At 32.9% G+C, this 17440-nt stretch overlaps 1 protein-coding gene across 2 annotated transcripts; it reads left to right on the top strand.

Annotated features, from left to right (window-relative positions):
- The first annotated feature begins 236 nt into the window (after nucleotides 1-236).
- Nucleotides 237-15765, top strand: LOC134718648 (tyrosinase-like protein). Of its 2 annotated transcripts, none has more exons than XM_063581297.1 (4): nucleotides 237-365; nucleotides 1270-1638; nucleotides 2832-2944; nucleotides 3329-4966. In XM_063581297.1, the coding sequence occupies exons 2-4, from the start codon at nucleotides 1273-1275 to the stop codon at nucleotides 4866-4868; spliced, it is 2019 nt and encodes a 672-aa protein (XP_063437367.1). In that variant the 5' UTR covers nucleotides 237-365; nucleotides 1270-1272; the 3' UTR covers nucleotides 4869-4966. The 2 variants fall into 2 exon arrangements, with proteins under 2 accessions (XP_063437367.1, XP_063437368.1); XM_063581298.1 differs by lacking the exons at nucleotides 237-365; nucleotides 1270-1638; nucleotides 2832-2944; nucleotides 3329-4966 and adding exons at nucleotides 7313-7391; nucleotides 9110-9478; nucleotides 13757-13869; nucleotides 14140-15765.
- The last annotated feature ends 1675 nt before the right edge of the window (nucleotides 15766-17440 follow it).

Consider the following 17440-nt stretch of genomic DNA (forward strand, 5'->3'; position numbering starts at 1 on the left):
TTTCAGTTTTGTGGTTGAACCCCTGAACTTTCCAGGAACTGTTTTTAAATTTTAAATGCTCCAGTTTCTGAACAAGAAAAAGGATCCGTGCCGCAAAGTTTATGTTTATGTAACTCTTGTTATAAATAAAAAAAAACGCGTCCGTCAAGTCGACGTCCGGGTTATCTTACAAAACTGTTTGTGTTTATGTTCGGTCCTAGTACGAATTTAATTAGGTAACAAAACAAATGCATTTTCTAAGAATACGCTCGGTGCTTTTTTAGACGATTAAAAAGACATGGACCACCTCTTGTCATGTATAGGTCCTAGTATATAAATGGTTGCAGCCAGTAGTTCATGCATTAGTTCAAACAACTGGAAGTAAGGTAAAGTAGACATTAATTTTCTTGTAATTTAAACAGATAAAGGTAATAGTAGTTTCTTTTCGTTTTTTAACTATGTTTTAAAAAATAATTTAAAATTCATAACCTTGAAGCCCAATTTACATATAGAGCACTCGGTTAAAAAATAGAATTCATGAAAGAGGGTTTTGATTGATATTATTTCACTTTTTTAACCTTTTAGAAGTTATCTTTTTTTCTCTATTCGAAACATCCGATTTATCGCTATTCTTTATTATTGTTATACTTGTTATTTTCTTTTTATTCTCTATCCCTTACCCTTTTGTTCTTTCTCTTTATTCTCTTTTCTGTAAAATCTCTTACCAGACCCTCGTGCAACGTCGTTATAAATCTCCGTCAAATGGATGGTTCATTGTAATTTCCCACTATCAATATGATTAAGATACATTTGTAGAGAGTTCATGTTCAAATCATTGTTAAAACTATCCACACTAAAAGGGGATGATGATTGTTTCGGGTTGGTGCAATGTTCAGTGGCAAGTATTACACACAGAATGAAAACATGTCTATGTGATATAAATATCATCCCTGAATTTAATTAAACTGACTGACACGATGAGCCGGATTAACGAAATGTCCACAATGTACCAATCCACAGGAACAAATTAGTTGCTTACGTCACTCATAAATGCCGCCTGCTTAGTGGTGGAACAGAAACTATTTTTAATCAAGTTTCGACATTGCCAATGAGAAAACTTTCCACAATGTATACCTGTTTGTATTCGATGATCATTCTGTGTTAAAAAGAATTTGTAACTAAACGTAAAATAATAATTAATTATACCAAATTTGTTATTATTTCCGAAACTTGAAAACAAAAACTAAAGTTAAACCTATGGTTAATTGACGAACTTTTTATATTTTGCAGACAATGAGGTCTTATTTCCTATTAATGGTCCTTATTCCGGCGTCAGCACTTATAGTAGAAGATGTATTTCCACCAATGTTGGAAGAATGCTATGCAGGACAAGTTGATAAAACCACCACTCCATACGATGTTCAAACTAGCTGTTTAGAAAGTTATTTGACACATATGAACAGAAATACTAGCGCAATAGGTTTAGGAAGGGATGCATATGACTGGCTTGATTCGCTCGGCAAAAAATTACATATTCGATTAAGACGACAAGCAAGGAAAGGTTACTACCGGCTGCGCGTAAGGAAAGAAATACGTGCATTAAGTGAGGACGAAAGGGATAAATTTTTCGACGCAGTAAAAGCCCTTAAAAGAGACACGGTAAGTCTATGGTGATATGGAGGAGGGCAGGCTCAGTTCTGTATTCTTATATTTTTTAGCAGTTTTTGTCTATTATTTATAATTTTTGTCTATTATTCTCCATTAATTATAGTTTATCACCTTATTATTATCTATTCTTTATTTTTTGGGGGCCTATTTATCTCTATACTTTACCCATGTTTCTGTAGTTTTGATCCCTTACTTTCTATTCTATCAACCCAATTCAGACCCCGTTAATTGATAACGAACACATAGTCAGAATCTTTTCGGTAAAAGAGGGAGAAAGATACCAGAGGGAAAATCAATGTCATTGATCGAAAATAAACTAACAACAACTTGGAAATGACAAAGACAAACAGACACATAATAGTACACATGACACAACATAGAAAACTAAAGACTAAGAAACACGAACCAAAATCTGGGGGTGCTTTCAGATGCTCCAGATCTTATCTACTTTATTTGATAAATGCCAAACCAGAAATTGAATGTTTAGATAATTCAAAGATTCAGAACATCATCATATCAACCTTGGTAAAAGTGATGGAGCTTATCTAATGTTTAAGAACATTGCTTGATAACCAAAGAGATAGTTATTCATCAAAGACAAAGAACCAGGATTAGACAACTAAATTCTAATTGTTCTTTAGTTGATGTTTATCGTTAGGTTACTCTCTAATAGACCACCGAAAAAAAACTCTCCAATTATGCTGCTATTTATGACGTCAGTTACCAGATAGAAGGGATCACCTGTATCTCTGTATCGAGTTATGAATAATAAACTTATTGGAAATACGCCTGGAAAATAATCTTGTTGGCTTTCATGGGTCATTTATGGGATAAGGCGTTAGTGGTACCTATGTAATAACCATATTGATATATTTTAAGGTTGTATTATTTATTTGTATGTATATTGTCTATACATGAATATATATTATTATTACTATCAAGAAATTAAAACAAAATCATAATGATAATTACAAAATTGTTATGGTCTGACATATTTTTACCACTTTTATTTTTTTTCACAAACTGTCATGCATCTTCAATGTAGACATTACCACTTGAAAAATGAATATTATTTATTTTAATGAACCCTTCTTTTCAGTTTGTTTGCATTTATTTCTTTGGATATTTGTTATAATTTTCACTCTGAACGTCATTTGATCAATTGCCAATTCCTTATTTTTCAGTCGGTTTCACCAAACAAGTATGATTCTTTTGTTGTTATGCATATGGGAGGCGCCGGAGACTCTGCACATGGTGGTCCAAACTTTGTAAGCTGGCATAGATATTTCTGCGTGTTGTAAGTTCTACATTTTTGTGTATGAAAAAAAGATCTGATTTAAGCTAAATGCACCAAATGTAAAAAAAAAAAAAAAGTCAAAATAGCTCAACAAGACAATCAAGTATGCAGAAAACATATTAGTAGCCGGCAATATCTTATAACATAATCTTATAGTATTATTTGGTTTTGCATATACATAACCGATACACAGTTGTGTCTTTATATACACCATATCCGCACAGGGGCGGATCCAGCCATTTTAAAAAAAGGGCTTCCCAACCCAAAGTAAAAAGGGTTAAATGCATTAATCGTCCGAAAAGGGGTTCCAACCCTCGGACCACCACTTCTTTATATCGAGCAGTAATTAAGAACTGCTTCAATATCAACATTTTTATAATTCAGATTTGAAAATGCCCTGCGGGGAGTAAATAGAAGAAGCAGATCAGTGACTCTTCCTTACTGGGATTCAAGAGCTGATTATTTGATGACGAATCGCCAGGATTCTATCTTATTTACTGAAATATTTCTAGGGAACCCGAAAGGCGTTGTTTATTCAGGTCCATTTGCATATTGGTCAACTCTAACTAAACCAGCCACTTTGTTAAGACGTGATGTAGATACATCTGGTTGGCCTATTGATCCAGAAACGATAAAAGACGTGTTTAAAAAAAGATATCACCGAGAAATCCTGACCCCGACAGCTCCAGATAGCGATTATGCCAATTTGGAGTCACATCATGATATGGTTCACTGGTATGTCGGCGGAAGTAATGGCCATATGACTGACGTAGATTTAAGTCCATCGGACCCTGTTTTCTGGCTTCACCATTGCTTCGTAGATTACCTTTGGGAACAATTTAGAAAAGGGCAAACTAGATTAGGAATAAATTCGGAAACAGACTACCCAGTTGCACAAGACACTAAACCAAGCCACCAGCCAAATAGAAATATGGATAATTTGATACCATCAAAGACGAATATTCAGGGGTTTAGTAATTCATTTACAAAACAAATTTATAGATATGCAGATGCCCCTACTTGTGAAAACAGATGTGGAGAAGCGTATACCGGATTTTTGTTCTGTGATAAAACTAAAAATGCATGTGTTTCAAGATCTAGGTATGATTTTATTGGTGTTAACGGCTTTAGTAAGGTTAAGAATTGGTACCCGCCAATTCAAAAGGGAAAAAGGGTCACCGTTCCAACAAGCATCAAGAATATGAAACCTACGAAACAACCAACGAAAACAGAGATAAAAAATGAATTAGGGGCTGAAGCCGACGTATTAACGGGAACTACAATTCTTTCAGCATTCTCAACTAAAGAAAACACAGAATTAACTAAAACGTCAGCAGCTCCGAAAATTACTAAAAGATTCAAGATGCCCTTCGCTAAACCAAGGCGTCGCAGATCAGTTAAGTACACTTTAAATGGCGATAATTTGAAGATTGGGTTAGATATAAATCTTCGTATGATACAAGAGAGAAAATCTAGTTCTTTGAGTGAGACTTCAAATAAACTCGACAATTTAGCACTGTCTCCAATAGCAATAACAAACAAACACATAATAAATCGAACCCCGGGACATGATGAAATCAAACAGCAAAGAACATTTAATATTACATTTCAAACTGATGGATTTTCCTATCGTGGAAGACATATGGACTACATTTCTGTAGATGAACGCACACTCACGTCTGAATCTGTTGGTGTTATTGCCTTTGAGAAGCCATTAGATGGTGAAACAAAAGCATACGTTAGGGTGTACGACTCAAACGGTGTAATGTGTCAACCGAGTTGTCTGGTATCACAATCAATGTATAAGGAATGTTCGGGACTGATCAAGATCACGTCCGAGTCTCCTCGTATGTACGTTGATTCATATAATGGCGCGTTTGATTCCGAAATAACACCGTTTCTGAGATTTGTTTGTGTAAATTAAGGTTATTTTCTTACTTTTCACATGTATGTTCAAAAATGTTGTGAAGAAAATAATCAATTTGATAGAATCAAATATAATAAAAGAATTATCAGAGGAAATATGTTTTTATATTTTATTCCTACAGTTTTTAAGCAAATATAACACAAGATGTAGGGTATTCTTCAATGAGAGAGCAATCAAACGGAAACACCAAATACACAAAGACCTCACATAGACATCAAGTAGGAGTCTTCATCAAAATAGAAGCGAAAGATACCACAGAGATATTCAAATTCATGAATCTCAAATAAACTGAAAATCCCATGGCAAAAAAAATCAAAATGCACAGAACATCGAACAAAACAAAACACAGAAAACTATCGCAGATACTCCAAAAGGGTAATACAGAGAAACCTGATTAAACCGAACCCTGAATATACCGGAAACCTGTATAATCCAAACTTGCTCTAATACAAATCATAACACATTTTATGCATTGTGAACCTGTTGAAACCGAATACCTGCCAAATTCGAACAAAATCTGAAGTCCCGAAAGAGTTCGGTTTAGTCAGGTTTTACTGTATAATCCTGCTCCACATAATGTGAAAAGATCGTAATTGTCCCGAGTTTAAAAAAATGTATCAAACATGTGCTACTACAAACAATTTAGGATTAACCAATTATATCAAGATAGAACCAACGACAATTTCTAACGAGGCTATTAATTTTGAACATATTGAACAGCCACATAAAAATATTGAGGAGATGAACTACCGTATAGTGGGTTATTTTCGGGAATATAAGCTCCACTGGAATAAATATTACAGTAAATGTTCCTAACGGAATAAATGGTATAGAATATTTGTTCCAACAGGACCAGATGTTATGACATTGTTTATAACAAAGTTTCCATTGGAACTTCTGTTAGGTGCAACAAATATATATGTTGACAGTACGTCACATGATTTGTGTTAAACACACGATATCTTTGCACAAGGTGGATCTAAAATATTTATATTCATATATTTGAAGATATTTCCAAAAACATCCATACCAATCCCCCCCCCCCCCCCAGAAAATCAAATGGTTGCCTAGTGGCCTAATGTATGGAATGATCCAAAAATATACATGTCTGACTCACAAGATTTATCTGACCTTGACCTCATTATCATGTATCTTAAAATTGTTTTCAATTTATGTCATGCTAAAAGTTAAACCCTTATCCTTGATACTTTTGACATTAAAGCAATGGTTGGTAATTCTGGAGAGACATTTCAGCTTGTGCACTTTTGTCTCATTGTTGAAGCTCATGCTGGTGTCGGTAGTTGTTTACATCCCCTTCATTTGAACTTTGATGGATAGTCGTCTCATTGGCAATCATACCACCTTTTTTTTTATTATAGAGAATAATATAATCATCATGTCTAAATCTTGTGAAAATCATAATGATGAATCAAGAAACAATGAAAAATATTTAAAGATGTCTTTGAATATAGTATCAAAACAAGTGTATACGTAAATCTAATCAAATACCCAATAAGTGACATAGGCGGATCCAAAAGGGGGGGGGGTGGGGGTGGAGGGGTGTTCGTGGGACAAAAATGATTATAAAGGGAATCATTGAAGCATGACATGACAATTTACTGAAGTACCATATATACTGTATACAGACCTGTCATGGTAATAGAAGCACAATAATTCGTAATTCATTTTCCATAGAGTGCCAGTGGTGTTCCAGATATTATGTTTGAAGAAGAAATGGATAGCAGTTCCTATTACTAGAAATGTCAGCGTTTTATAACACTCAAAGAAATATTTATGAAGCAAAAGTTGTAGTTGAAAAACAACGGGTTTTTTTGGGTTTTTTTGCTTAATATAAAGCTAATTTTTTATAGCTCGGAGCCTCCTACGTGCAGAAATTTAAATGTTTCCATACCTTGCAGAATCATAATTGGATTTTCAGAGTTTTTAAACCTAAATGGATAAGTTTTATGTCAAAAGTAATTCCAATCCTTTATCATCTAATCACCATTCAAAAGCCACATAAGAATAAGTTTCTTAGTACCAGCAAAAACACTTGCCGGTAAAATGTAAACAATAAAAAATTGCGCTCTTGTAACCTTATAAAAATCCCCTTACATTTTTACATAACATGTTCGTACCTACTTGTGTCATTCTATTTCAGTCTTGTGATTGAACCCCTGAACTTTCCAGGAACTGTTTTCAAATTTTAAATGCTCCAGTTTCTGAACAAGAAACAAGATCCGTGCCGCAAAGTTTAAATGTTTATGTAACTTGTTATAAATCAAAAAAAACGCGTCCGTCAAGCCGACGTCCGGGTTATCTTACAAAACTGTTTGTGTTTATGTTCGGTCCTAGTACGAATATAATTAGATAACAAAACAAATGCATTTTCTAAGAATACGCTCGGTGCTTTTTTAGTCGATTACCAAGACATGGACCACCTCTTGTCATGTATAGATCCTAGTATATAAATGGTTGCAGCCAGTAGTTCATGCATTAGTTAAAACAGCTGGAAGTAAGGTAAAGTAGTCATTAATTTTCTTGTCATTTAAACAGATAAAGGTAATAGTAGTTTCTTTACGTTTTTTTAACTATGTTTTAAAAAATAATTTGAAATTCATAACCTTGAAGCCCAATTTACATATAGAGCACTCGAATAAAAAATACAATTCACAAAAGAGGGTTTTGATGGTGATTTCTTCATTCTGTTAATATTCTTTTCATTTCTGATATTCTTCTCTATTCATTATATACGGCATCCGATTTATGCATGGCTGTTCTTTTTTATCATTTTTTTTCTTCAGTTCTGTTTATTTTTTCGTCGGAAAGTTTTGCTTTGTATTCTTTTTTCTGTAATCTCTAAACAGATCCTATTGCATAACATCTTCGCTAGCCAAAGGTTACGATCCACTCCCGCTCTCTTTACCCTTGGCGGATTGAGATAAAATTTCGGAGACACAAGGTAAGGATTTTTATTGGTTGCAGTCAAAACTCGCTGCATCCAATCAAAAAGCGCCTTTAACATGATCACGTGAAAATGTATAAAGTGTATGTAAACAATTACCACGTGTTTATTGAATGTTTTTAATCAACCAACAGAAGTTCCGGTGTATGTTTATGCACAAATGCACGAATGTTGACGTATATTTTCATTTCCGGCCTAACCAAGTGGGTAGAATCTAGACGCTACCGTGTTTTTACCTCCAAATTAAAGAGTTCAAGTGCTACCATTGGTCAAGAATAATGTATTCGAAATGGGCGTGATTTTTATCTTCCGATAGATGGCGCAACATTGTTATCACAAATGTTGGCTCAATCTGCCAAGGGTGAAGAGAGCGGGAGTGGATCGTAACCCTTGGCTAGCGAAGATGATTGCATAAGAGCTTCGTCGTACGTTGTCTTTTTAATTTTATTGTAATTTCCCGCCATTTAAATAGAATTTAAATCAATAATTTATGTTCAAATCATCTTAAAACTACCCATATTGAAATGAGATGAAGATTGTTATAAAATTATGATTGGCGTAATGGTCAGTGGCAAATATTACATGCATATCAGAATGAGACTATGCTGATCTGAAATGATTATGAACATTGAATTTCACTAGCCGGCAAGCTGAGCCGAAAAAAAACGTGCTCGTCCACAATGTACCAATCAACAGAAAGACATATCATCTCAGCAAGCAATTAATTCTTATGACTCCGAGCATTTAGTTTCTCATAAATGCCGCGTGCTTAGTGGTGGAACAGAAACTATTGTTTATCAAGTTTTAGGTTCGACATTGAATCGAACTCACGACCTTCTTCATTTGAAATGAGCAAGCTACCAGGAGACTACTATAGATATATTAATGCTGTCAATTGAACAAAAAACAGAGCTGTGACTGGTATCGTGAGAGTATTTCTTCAAGATATATTGAGAAGATTATGCAAGAAAACTTGTTATTGCAGTAAAACCTACAATGCACATACTCTCAATGTGTTACAAAGTACTCATTTACTTATATTTCTAATGATTTAATAGTTTAATTATTAAACATTATTGCATATACAGTTATTCAACAAAATGACTGTTATTGTATATAAAAGAAGATGTGGTATGATTGTCAATGAGAAACCTCTCGACAATGTATACCTGTTTGTATTCGTTTTTGGGTTAAAACAGTATTTGTAAATGTAATACATATGTATAATTATACCACAATTTATAATTATTTTCAAAACTAAAGTATTTTGCAGACAATGAGGTCTTATTTCCTTTTGATGGTCCTTATTCCGGCGTCAGCGCTTATTGTAGAAGATGTATTCCCACCAATGTTGGAAGAATGCTATGCAGGACAAGTTGATAAAACTACCACTCCATACGATGTTCAAACTAGCTGTTTAGAAAGTTATTTGACACATATGGACAGAAATACTAGCGCAATTGGTTTAGGAAGGGATGCCTACAACTGGTTTGATTCGCTCGGCAAAAAATTACATATTCGGCTAAAACGACAAGCAAAGAGAGGGTACTACCGGCTGCGCGAAAGGAAAGAAATACGTGCATTAACTGAGGACGAAAGGGAGAAATTTTTCGACGCAGTAAATGCCCTTAAAAAAGACACGGTAAGTCTATGATGGTATGGAGGAGGGAAGGCTCAGTTCTGTATTCTAATATTTTTAGCAGTTTTTGTCTATTCTTTATGGTTTATTACCTTATTATTATTATCTATTCTTTATTTTTTGGGGGCCTATTTATCTCTATACTTTATTTTTACCCATGTTTCTGTATTTTTGATCCCTTACTTTCTATTCTATCAAGACAATTCAGACCCCGTTAATTGATAACGAACACATAGTCAGAATCTTTTGTAAAAGAGGGGCGAAACATACCAGAGAGAAAGTCATACTCATTGATCGAAAATAAACTAACAACGCCATGAAAATGAAAAAGACAAACAGAAAAATAATAGTACACATGACACAACATAGAAAACTAAAGACAAAGAAACACGAATCCCACCAAAATCTGGTGGTGCTTTCAGATACTCCAGAATTTATCTTATCTGGGCGTTTTTCAATAAAAGCGTAACTTTCAGACCTAAAAAAAGTGGAAAATCAACTTGTCTAAAATTTAATTTCAAGAGTTAATTTGAATACCTCTATTATAGACCTGTTTGTAAACAAAAATTGCAATCTTAAATATTCTTTAAAATGATATAATTTTCATAATTTGTGTACTGTTTCGTACAAGTCCCCTACGAAACTTCTTCTTAACACACATATTTTTTGCAGTTTTAAATGTTTCCTATAGACATTCCAGTTTGTTTACTTTAAAAACTAGAAAAATCTCATTTTTTTTTCTGAATTGGAAAACCATTTTTATCGATAAAGAGTAGACAGTACTTCACATATGAAGGTAGAACTCATGTTACGTAGTGGACATTTTGATGCGTTTCGTAGTGGACAAAACCATTTCGTAGTGGACAAAAAGTTTCGTAGTTGACATCAACCCTATTATATGTTAATAAAAACATAATAGAAATTACATGTAACTAACCCTTGTTATTTGTTTTGCACAAATATAATTGAAAACAGATTAAAAAAAGACTACATGGTAGTGGTAGTGTCCACTACGAAACGTTTTTCTCACATACTTGTTTCGTAGGGGACCGTTTCGTAGGGGACGTATTCGCATGTTTTATTTCCCCCCCACAATCCCTAAATTGCAATAGTATAAAGATTGACTGTATTCATCAAAGCATGTTTTAAGCTGTACACTGATATCTTTTTGATAATTTTAAAACCAGATATTGAAGGAGATTTGACCCGTTTCGTAGTGGACAATTACAAAAATACATGCCATTTTGGTTGTTTGGACCATTCAGGAATCAATATCTTATCAATCCCTCTGGAAAATAAACTGTTTCTTTGCTTTAAAAGGTTCAAACTAATTCAATGTACTGACTGCACAAAAAATTACTTGCAGAGATCAAACACATGTTTTTTTAAAGAGGCTAGGACAAGAAAGTACGTTTTATTGAAAAACGCCCATCTACGTTATTTGATAAATGCCAAAATAGAAATTGAATGTTTAAATAATTCAAAGATTCAGAACATTATCACACCAACCTTGGTAAGTTGTATGGAGCCTATCTGGGTCATTTAAAAAAAAAATGTCGAATTTTGAAATTGAAAAATTTATTAAAAGTTACTTATCCAAACAACCCTCTACATAGGCAAATCAAAACAAACAGTACTTTAAGAACATCATATTAAAAGATGCAATCTTAATGATGTCATACAAGAATATCTTGAAACATTTTTTGATCGGTGGTACAATATTTTGTCTATCCTCATTTTCAAAAGAAATTTTGGGTTTGTAAGAAAAGGTTTAGATAAAATGTTAAGCTTGTTTTACGTAGCCAATTAGATGGTTTTCAAGATAATAAACTTCTATATATATTCATTATGTGATATAATAGATTATTGCCGATTTTCTAGGTTGTACTGTAAAATGCCATTAAAAATTGGTTTTCAAAGGTTGTAAAAATTACCACCAGTATATGGCACGCCGTTTTTATATTTATTCAAATTTGAAGATATCTTATTTATTAAACAAGATATCTTATTAAGTATTAAGATATCTAAAAGTTTGTAAGATATTTCTATTAATTTATAAGATATCTCTATAAGTTAATAAGATATCTCTAAAAGTTAATAAGATATATTTATTAATTAATAAGATATCTCTAAAAGTTTGTAAGATATCTCTATTGATTTATAAGATATCTCTATAAGTTAATAAGATATCTCTATAAGTTAATAAGATATCTTTATTAATTAATAAGATATCTTATAAAGTATATAAGATATCTTACTTCTTTATAAATATATCTTTTAAATAAATACTTTATAAGATATCTTATAAACTAATAGAGCTATCTTATTAATTAATAGAGATATCTTATAAACTAATAGAGATATCTTATTAACTTATTGAGATATCTTATTAAGTAAATAAGATATCTCTATTATTAACTATATAAAATATATCTTATATAGTTAATAAGATATCTTATAAATTAATAGAAATATCTTATATACTTAATAAGATATCTTTATAAACATTTTAATAAGATATCTTATTTAATATATAAGATATCTTATTAAATAAATCAGATATCTCAATTGATATATAAGGTATCTCATTTTGTTAATAAGATATCTCAATTAGTTTATAAGATATCTTATTTAACTAAATAAGATATCTCGAAATTGAATAAATATAATAACGGAGTGCCATACCAGTAATGCAAACCTAAGATAGCAATTTATATTGTTCGGCATTTTTTCACCCTTTCAAATTAACCCGACATCAAGTAAAATCCCTCATAAGTTAGTTTACTTCTCTCTTTATTTCGTTGATAACAGGAACGAACGTTTCTGATATATCACTATATAAAAGTCTATCCTGTTACCTTTTTGTCTATCTTGATACCGATATCTGTATTGCACCTGCAAATGCTTAATTGGGAAGATTAAGATGTTATAAACTTAAGATAAGTTCAAACAATGAAATATTTCATTCGTTTTGCACCTATATGTTACGATAAAAAAATTCACGACGTTTTTGTCTACAATTGTCTATCATGTTACTGTAACCATAGCAACAATAGTACATGTAACAGGATAGACATAACTGGATAAACAATATCTTCGTTTATGATGGCTTTTGTGAAATAACTACTCCCTATGGTGAAGTGATTATGGTTTTCTATTGTGAATTTGGTTTCCAACACGTTATTGCAATTTTTACAAGCATACTAATTTGTGTAATTAATCAAAATTGTTGGGAACAGCATAGACATGAAAAAAAAGAACACTCTATTTTTTCACTAAATGTCTTGAATTTTTTTTCTTTCTACACTGTCGTTCAAGAAACGAGGCGTTTTAAATGTAAAGATTACTTTACACTTTTGAAATCAACACTGACTGATTCAATATTCATAGGGAGAATAATTTAACGACTGATTTCAGTAGACACAAACCTCCCGTATGCTGATTGAATTTAGTTTGTAGATAATCTGTTACATACAATGATAAAGAAGCTACGGTTTTTCGTTAGAGTAATAATTAACGTTCTTAAAAAAGTCCCTTTTGCAGATATCAAGGCGATCAGAAAATCGAAAAAAAAATTCATTTGAAATGTGTTTTTCTGACACCGTACGCACACAAATACCCCCCAAAAATTTTTGAAAATGACCCATCTAATGTTTAAGAAAAGAATATTGCTTGTTTGCCAGCGAGATAGTTATTCATCAAAGACAAAGAACCAGGATTAGACAAATAAATTTTAATTGTTCTTAAGTTGATGTTTATCGTTAGGTTACTCTCTAATAGACCACCGAAAAAAACCTCTCCAATTATGCTGCTCTTTATTACGTCAGTTACCAGATAGAAGGGATCACCTGTATCCCTGTATCGAGTTATGAATAATAAACTCATTGGAAATACGCCGGGAAAATAATCTTGTTTGCTTTCATGGGTCATTCATGGGTTAAGGCGTTAGTGGTACCTATGTAACAACCATTGATATATTTTAAGGTTGTATTATGTATTTTTATGTATTGCCTTTACATGAATATATATTATTATTTATATCAAGAAATTAAAACAAAATCATAATGATAATTACAAAATATTTATAGTCTGACATATTTTTACCACTTTATTTTTTTTCACAAACTGTCATCTTCAATGTAGACATTCCCACTTGAATAATGAATATTGTTTTTCTAATGAACCCTTCTTTCCAGTTTGTTTGCATTTATTTCTTTTGACATTTGTCATAATTTTCACTATGAATGTAATTTTATCAATTAACAATTCCTTATTTTTCAGTCGGTCTCACCAAACAAGTATGAATCGTTTGTAGTTATGCATATGGGAAGCGCCGAAAGTTCTGCACATGGTGGTCCAAACTTTGTAAGCTGGCATAGATATTTCTGCTTGTTGTAAGTTCTACATTCTTTTTGTATGAAAAAACAAATTTGATATAAGCTAAATGCACCAAATGTAAAAAAAAAATCAAAACTGCTCAACAAGACAATTAAGTATGCAGAAAACATATTAGTAGCCGGCAATATCTTATTACATAAACTTATGATATTATTTGGTTTTGCATATACATAACTAATGAATAATTGTGACTTTATTTACAACATACTTCTTTATATCGACAAATAATTACGAACTGCTTCAATATAAACATTTTTATAATTCAGATTTGAAAATGCTCTGCGGGAAGTAAATAGAAAAAGCAGATCAGTGACTCTTCCTTACTGGGATTCTAGGGCAGATTATTTGATGACGAATCGAGAGGATTCTATCTTATTTACTGAAATATTTTTAGGAAATCCGAAAGGCGTTGTTTATTCAGGTCCATTTGCATTTTGGTCAACTCTAAGATCCACTTTGTTAAGACGTGATGTAGGAAGATCTGGTTGGCCTATTGACCCACAAACAATAAAAGAAGTGTTTAAAAAAAAATATCACCGGGAAATCCTGACCCCGACAGCTCCAAGAGGCGATTTTGCCAATTTGGAGTCACACCACAATATGGTTCACGGGTTTGTCGGCGGACGTGATGGCCATATGAGTGACGTACTTTTAAGTCCATCGGACCCAGTTTTCTGGCTTCACCATTGCTTCGTAGATTACCTTTGGGAACAATTTAGAAAGCGCCAAACAGAATTAGGAATAAATTCGGAAACAGACTACCCAGTTGCACCAAACACTGGACCAAGCCACCTGCCAAATAGAATAATGGATAATTTGATGCCAACAAAGACGAATATTCAGGGGTACAGTAATTCATTTACAAAACAAATCTATAGATATGCAGATGCCCCTACTTGTAAAAACAGATGTGGAGGAGCGTTTGACGGATTTTTGTTCTGTGACAAAACCAAAAATGCATGTGTTTCAAGATCTAGGTATGATTTCATTGGTGTTAATGGCTTTAGTAAGGTTAAGAATTGGTACCCGCCAATTGAAAAGGGAAAAAGGGTCACCGTTTCAACAAGCATCAAGAATATGAAACCTACGAAACAACCAACGAAAACAGAGATGAAAAATGAATTAGGGGCTGAAGCCGACGTATTAACGGGAACTACAATTCTTTCAGCATTCTCAACTAAAGAAAACACAGAATTAACTAAAACGTCAGCAGCTCCAAAAATTACTAAAAGATTCAAGATGCCCTTCGCTAAACCAAGGCGTCGCAGATCAGTTAAGTACACTTTAAATGGCGATAATTTGAAGATTGGCTTAGATATAAATCTTCGTATGATACAAAAGAGAAAATCTAGTTCTTTGAGTGAGACTTCAAATAAACTCGACAGTTTGGCACTGTCTCCAATAGCAATAACAAACAAACACATAATAAATCGAACCCCGGGACATGATGAAATTAAACAGCAAAGAACATTTAATATTACATTTCAAACTGATGGATTTTCCTATAGTGGAAGACATATGGACTACATTTCTGTAGATGAACGCACACTCACGTCTGAATCTGTTGGTGTTATTGCCTTTGAGAAGCCATTAGATGGTGAAACAAAAGCATACGTTAGGGTGTACGACTCAAACGGTGTAATGTGTCAACCTAGCTGTCTGGTATCACAATCAATGTATAAGGAATGTTCGGGACTGATCAAGATCACGTCCGAGTCTCCTCGTATGTACGTTGATTCATATAATGGCGCGTTTGATTCCGAAATAAAACCGTTTCTGAGATTTGTTTGTGTAAATTAAGGTTATTTTCTTACTTTTTACATGTATGTTCAAAAATATTGTGAAGAAAATAATCAATTTGATAGAATCAAATATAATAAAAGAATTATCAGAGGAAATATGTTTTTATATTTTATTCCTACAGTTTTTAAGCAAATATAACACAAGATGCAGGGTATTCTTCAATGAGAGAGCAATCAAACGGAAACACCAAATACACAAAGACCTCACATAGACATCAAGTAGGAGTCTTCATCAAAATAGAAGCGAAAGTTACCACAGAGATATTCAAATTCATGAATCTCAAATAAACTGAAAACCCCATGGCAAAAAAAATTAAAATGCACAGAACATCGAACAAAACAAAACACAGAAAACTATCGCAGATACTCCAAAAGGGTAATACAGTGAAACCTGATTAAACCGAACCCTGAATATACCGGAAACCTGTATAATCCAAACTTGCTCTAATACCAATCATAACACATTTTATGCATTGTGAACCTGTTGAAACTGAATACCTGCCAAATTCGAACAAAATCTCAAGTCCCGAAAGAGTTCGGTTTAGTCAGGTTTTACTGTATAATCCTGCTCCACATAATGTGAAAAGATCGTAATTGTCCCGAGTTTAAAAAAATGTATCAAAAATGTGCTACTACAAACAATTTAGGATTAACCAATTATATTAAGATAGAACCAACGACAATTTCTAACGAGGCTATTAATTTTGAACATATTGAACAGCCACATAAAAATATTGAGGAGTTGAACTACCGTATAGTGGGTTATTTTCGGGAATATAAGCTCCACTGGAATAAATATTACAGTAAATGTTCCTAACGGAATAAATGGTATAGAATATTTGTTCCAACAGGACCAGATGTTATGACATTGTTTATAACAAAGTTTCCATTGGAACTTCTGTAAGGTGCAACAAATATATGTGTTGACAGTACGTAACATGATTTTTGTTAAACACACGATATCTTTGCACAAGGTGGATCTAAAATATTTATATTCATATATTTGAAGATATTTCCAAAAACATCCATACCAATCCCCCCCCCACCCCCAGAAAATCAAATGGTTGCCTTATGGCCTAATGTATGGAATGATCCAAAAATATACATGTCTGACTCACAAGATTTATCTGACCTTGACCTCATTATCATGTATCTTAAAAAAAAATTCAATTTATGTCATACTAAAAGTTAAACCCTTATCCTTGATACTTTTGACATTAAAGCAATGGTTGGTAATTCTGGAGAGACATTTCAGCTTGTGCACTTTTGTCTCATTGTTGAAGCTCATGCTGGTGTTGGTAGTTGTTTACATCCCCTTCATTTGAACTTTGGTGGATAGTCGTCTCAATGGCAATCATACCACCTTTTTTTCATTATAGAAAATAATATAATCATCATGTCTTAATCTTGTGAAAATCATAATGATGAATCAAGAAACAATGAAAAATATTTAAAGATGTCTTTGAATATGGTATCAAAACAAGTGTATACGTAAATCTAATCAAATACCCAATAAGTGACATAGGCGGATCCAAAGGGGGGTGGGGGTGGGGGGGTGTTCGTGGGACAAAAATGATTATAAAGGGAATCATTGAAGCATGACATGACAATTTACTGAAGTACCATATATACTGTATACAGACCTGTCATGGTAATAGAAGCACAATAATTCGTAATTCATTTTCCATAGAGTGCCAATGGTGTTCCAGATATTATGTTTGAAGAAGAAATGGATAGCAGTTCCTATTGCTAGAAATGTCTGCAT

This window comes from Mytilus trossulus, chromosome 5 (assembly GCF_036588685.1).
Source record: "Mytilus trossulus isolate FHL-02 chromosome 5, PNRI_Mtr1.1.1.hap1, whole genome shotgun sequence".
In the NCBI taxonomy this organism is placed as follows: Eukaryota; Metazoa; Mollusca; class Bivalvia; order Mytilida; family Mytilidae; genus Mytilus; species Mytilus trossulus.

What these genes read in the sequence shown, in the direction of transcription:
- LOC134718648 (XM_063581297.1), top strand. Translation starts at nt 1,273, where the DNA reads ATGAGGTCTTATTTCCTATTAATGGTCCTTATTCCGGCGTCAGCACTT. An exon ending in AAGCCCTTAAAAGAGACACG is followed by an intron (nt 1,639 to 2,831) that starts GTAAGTCTATGG and finishes CTTATTTTTCAG; the next exon opens with TCGGTTTCACCAAACAAGTA. An exon ending in CATAGATATTTCTGCGTGTT is followed by an intron (nt 2,945 to 3,328) that starts GTAAGTTCTACA and finishes TTTATAATTCAG; the next exon opens with ATTTGAAAATGCCCTGCGGG.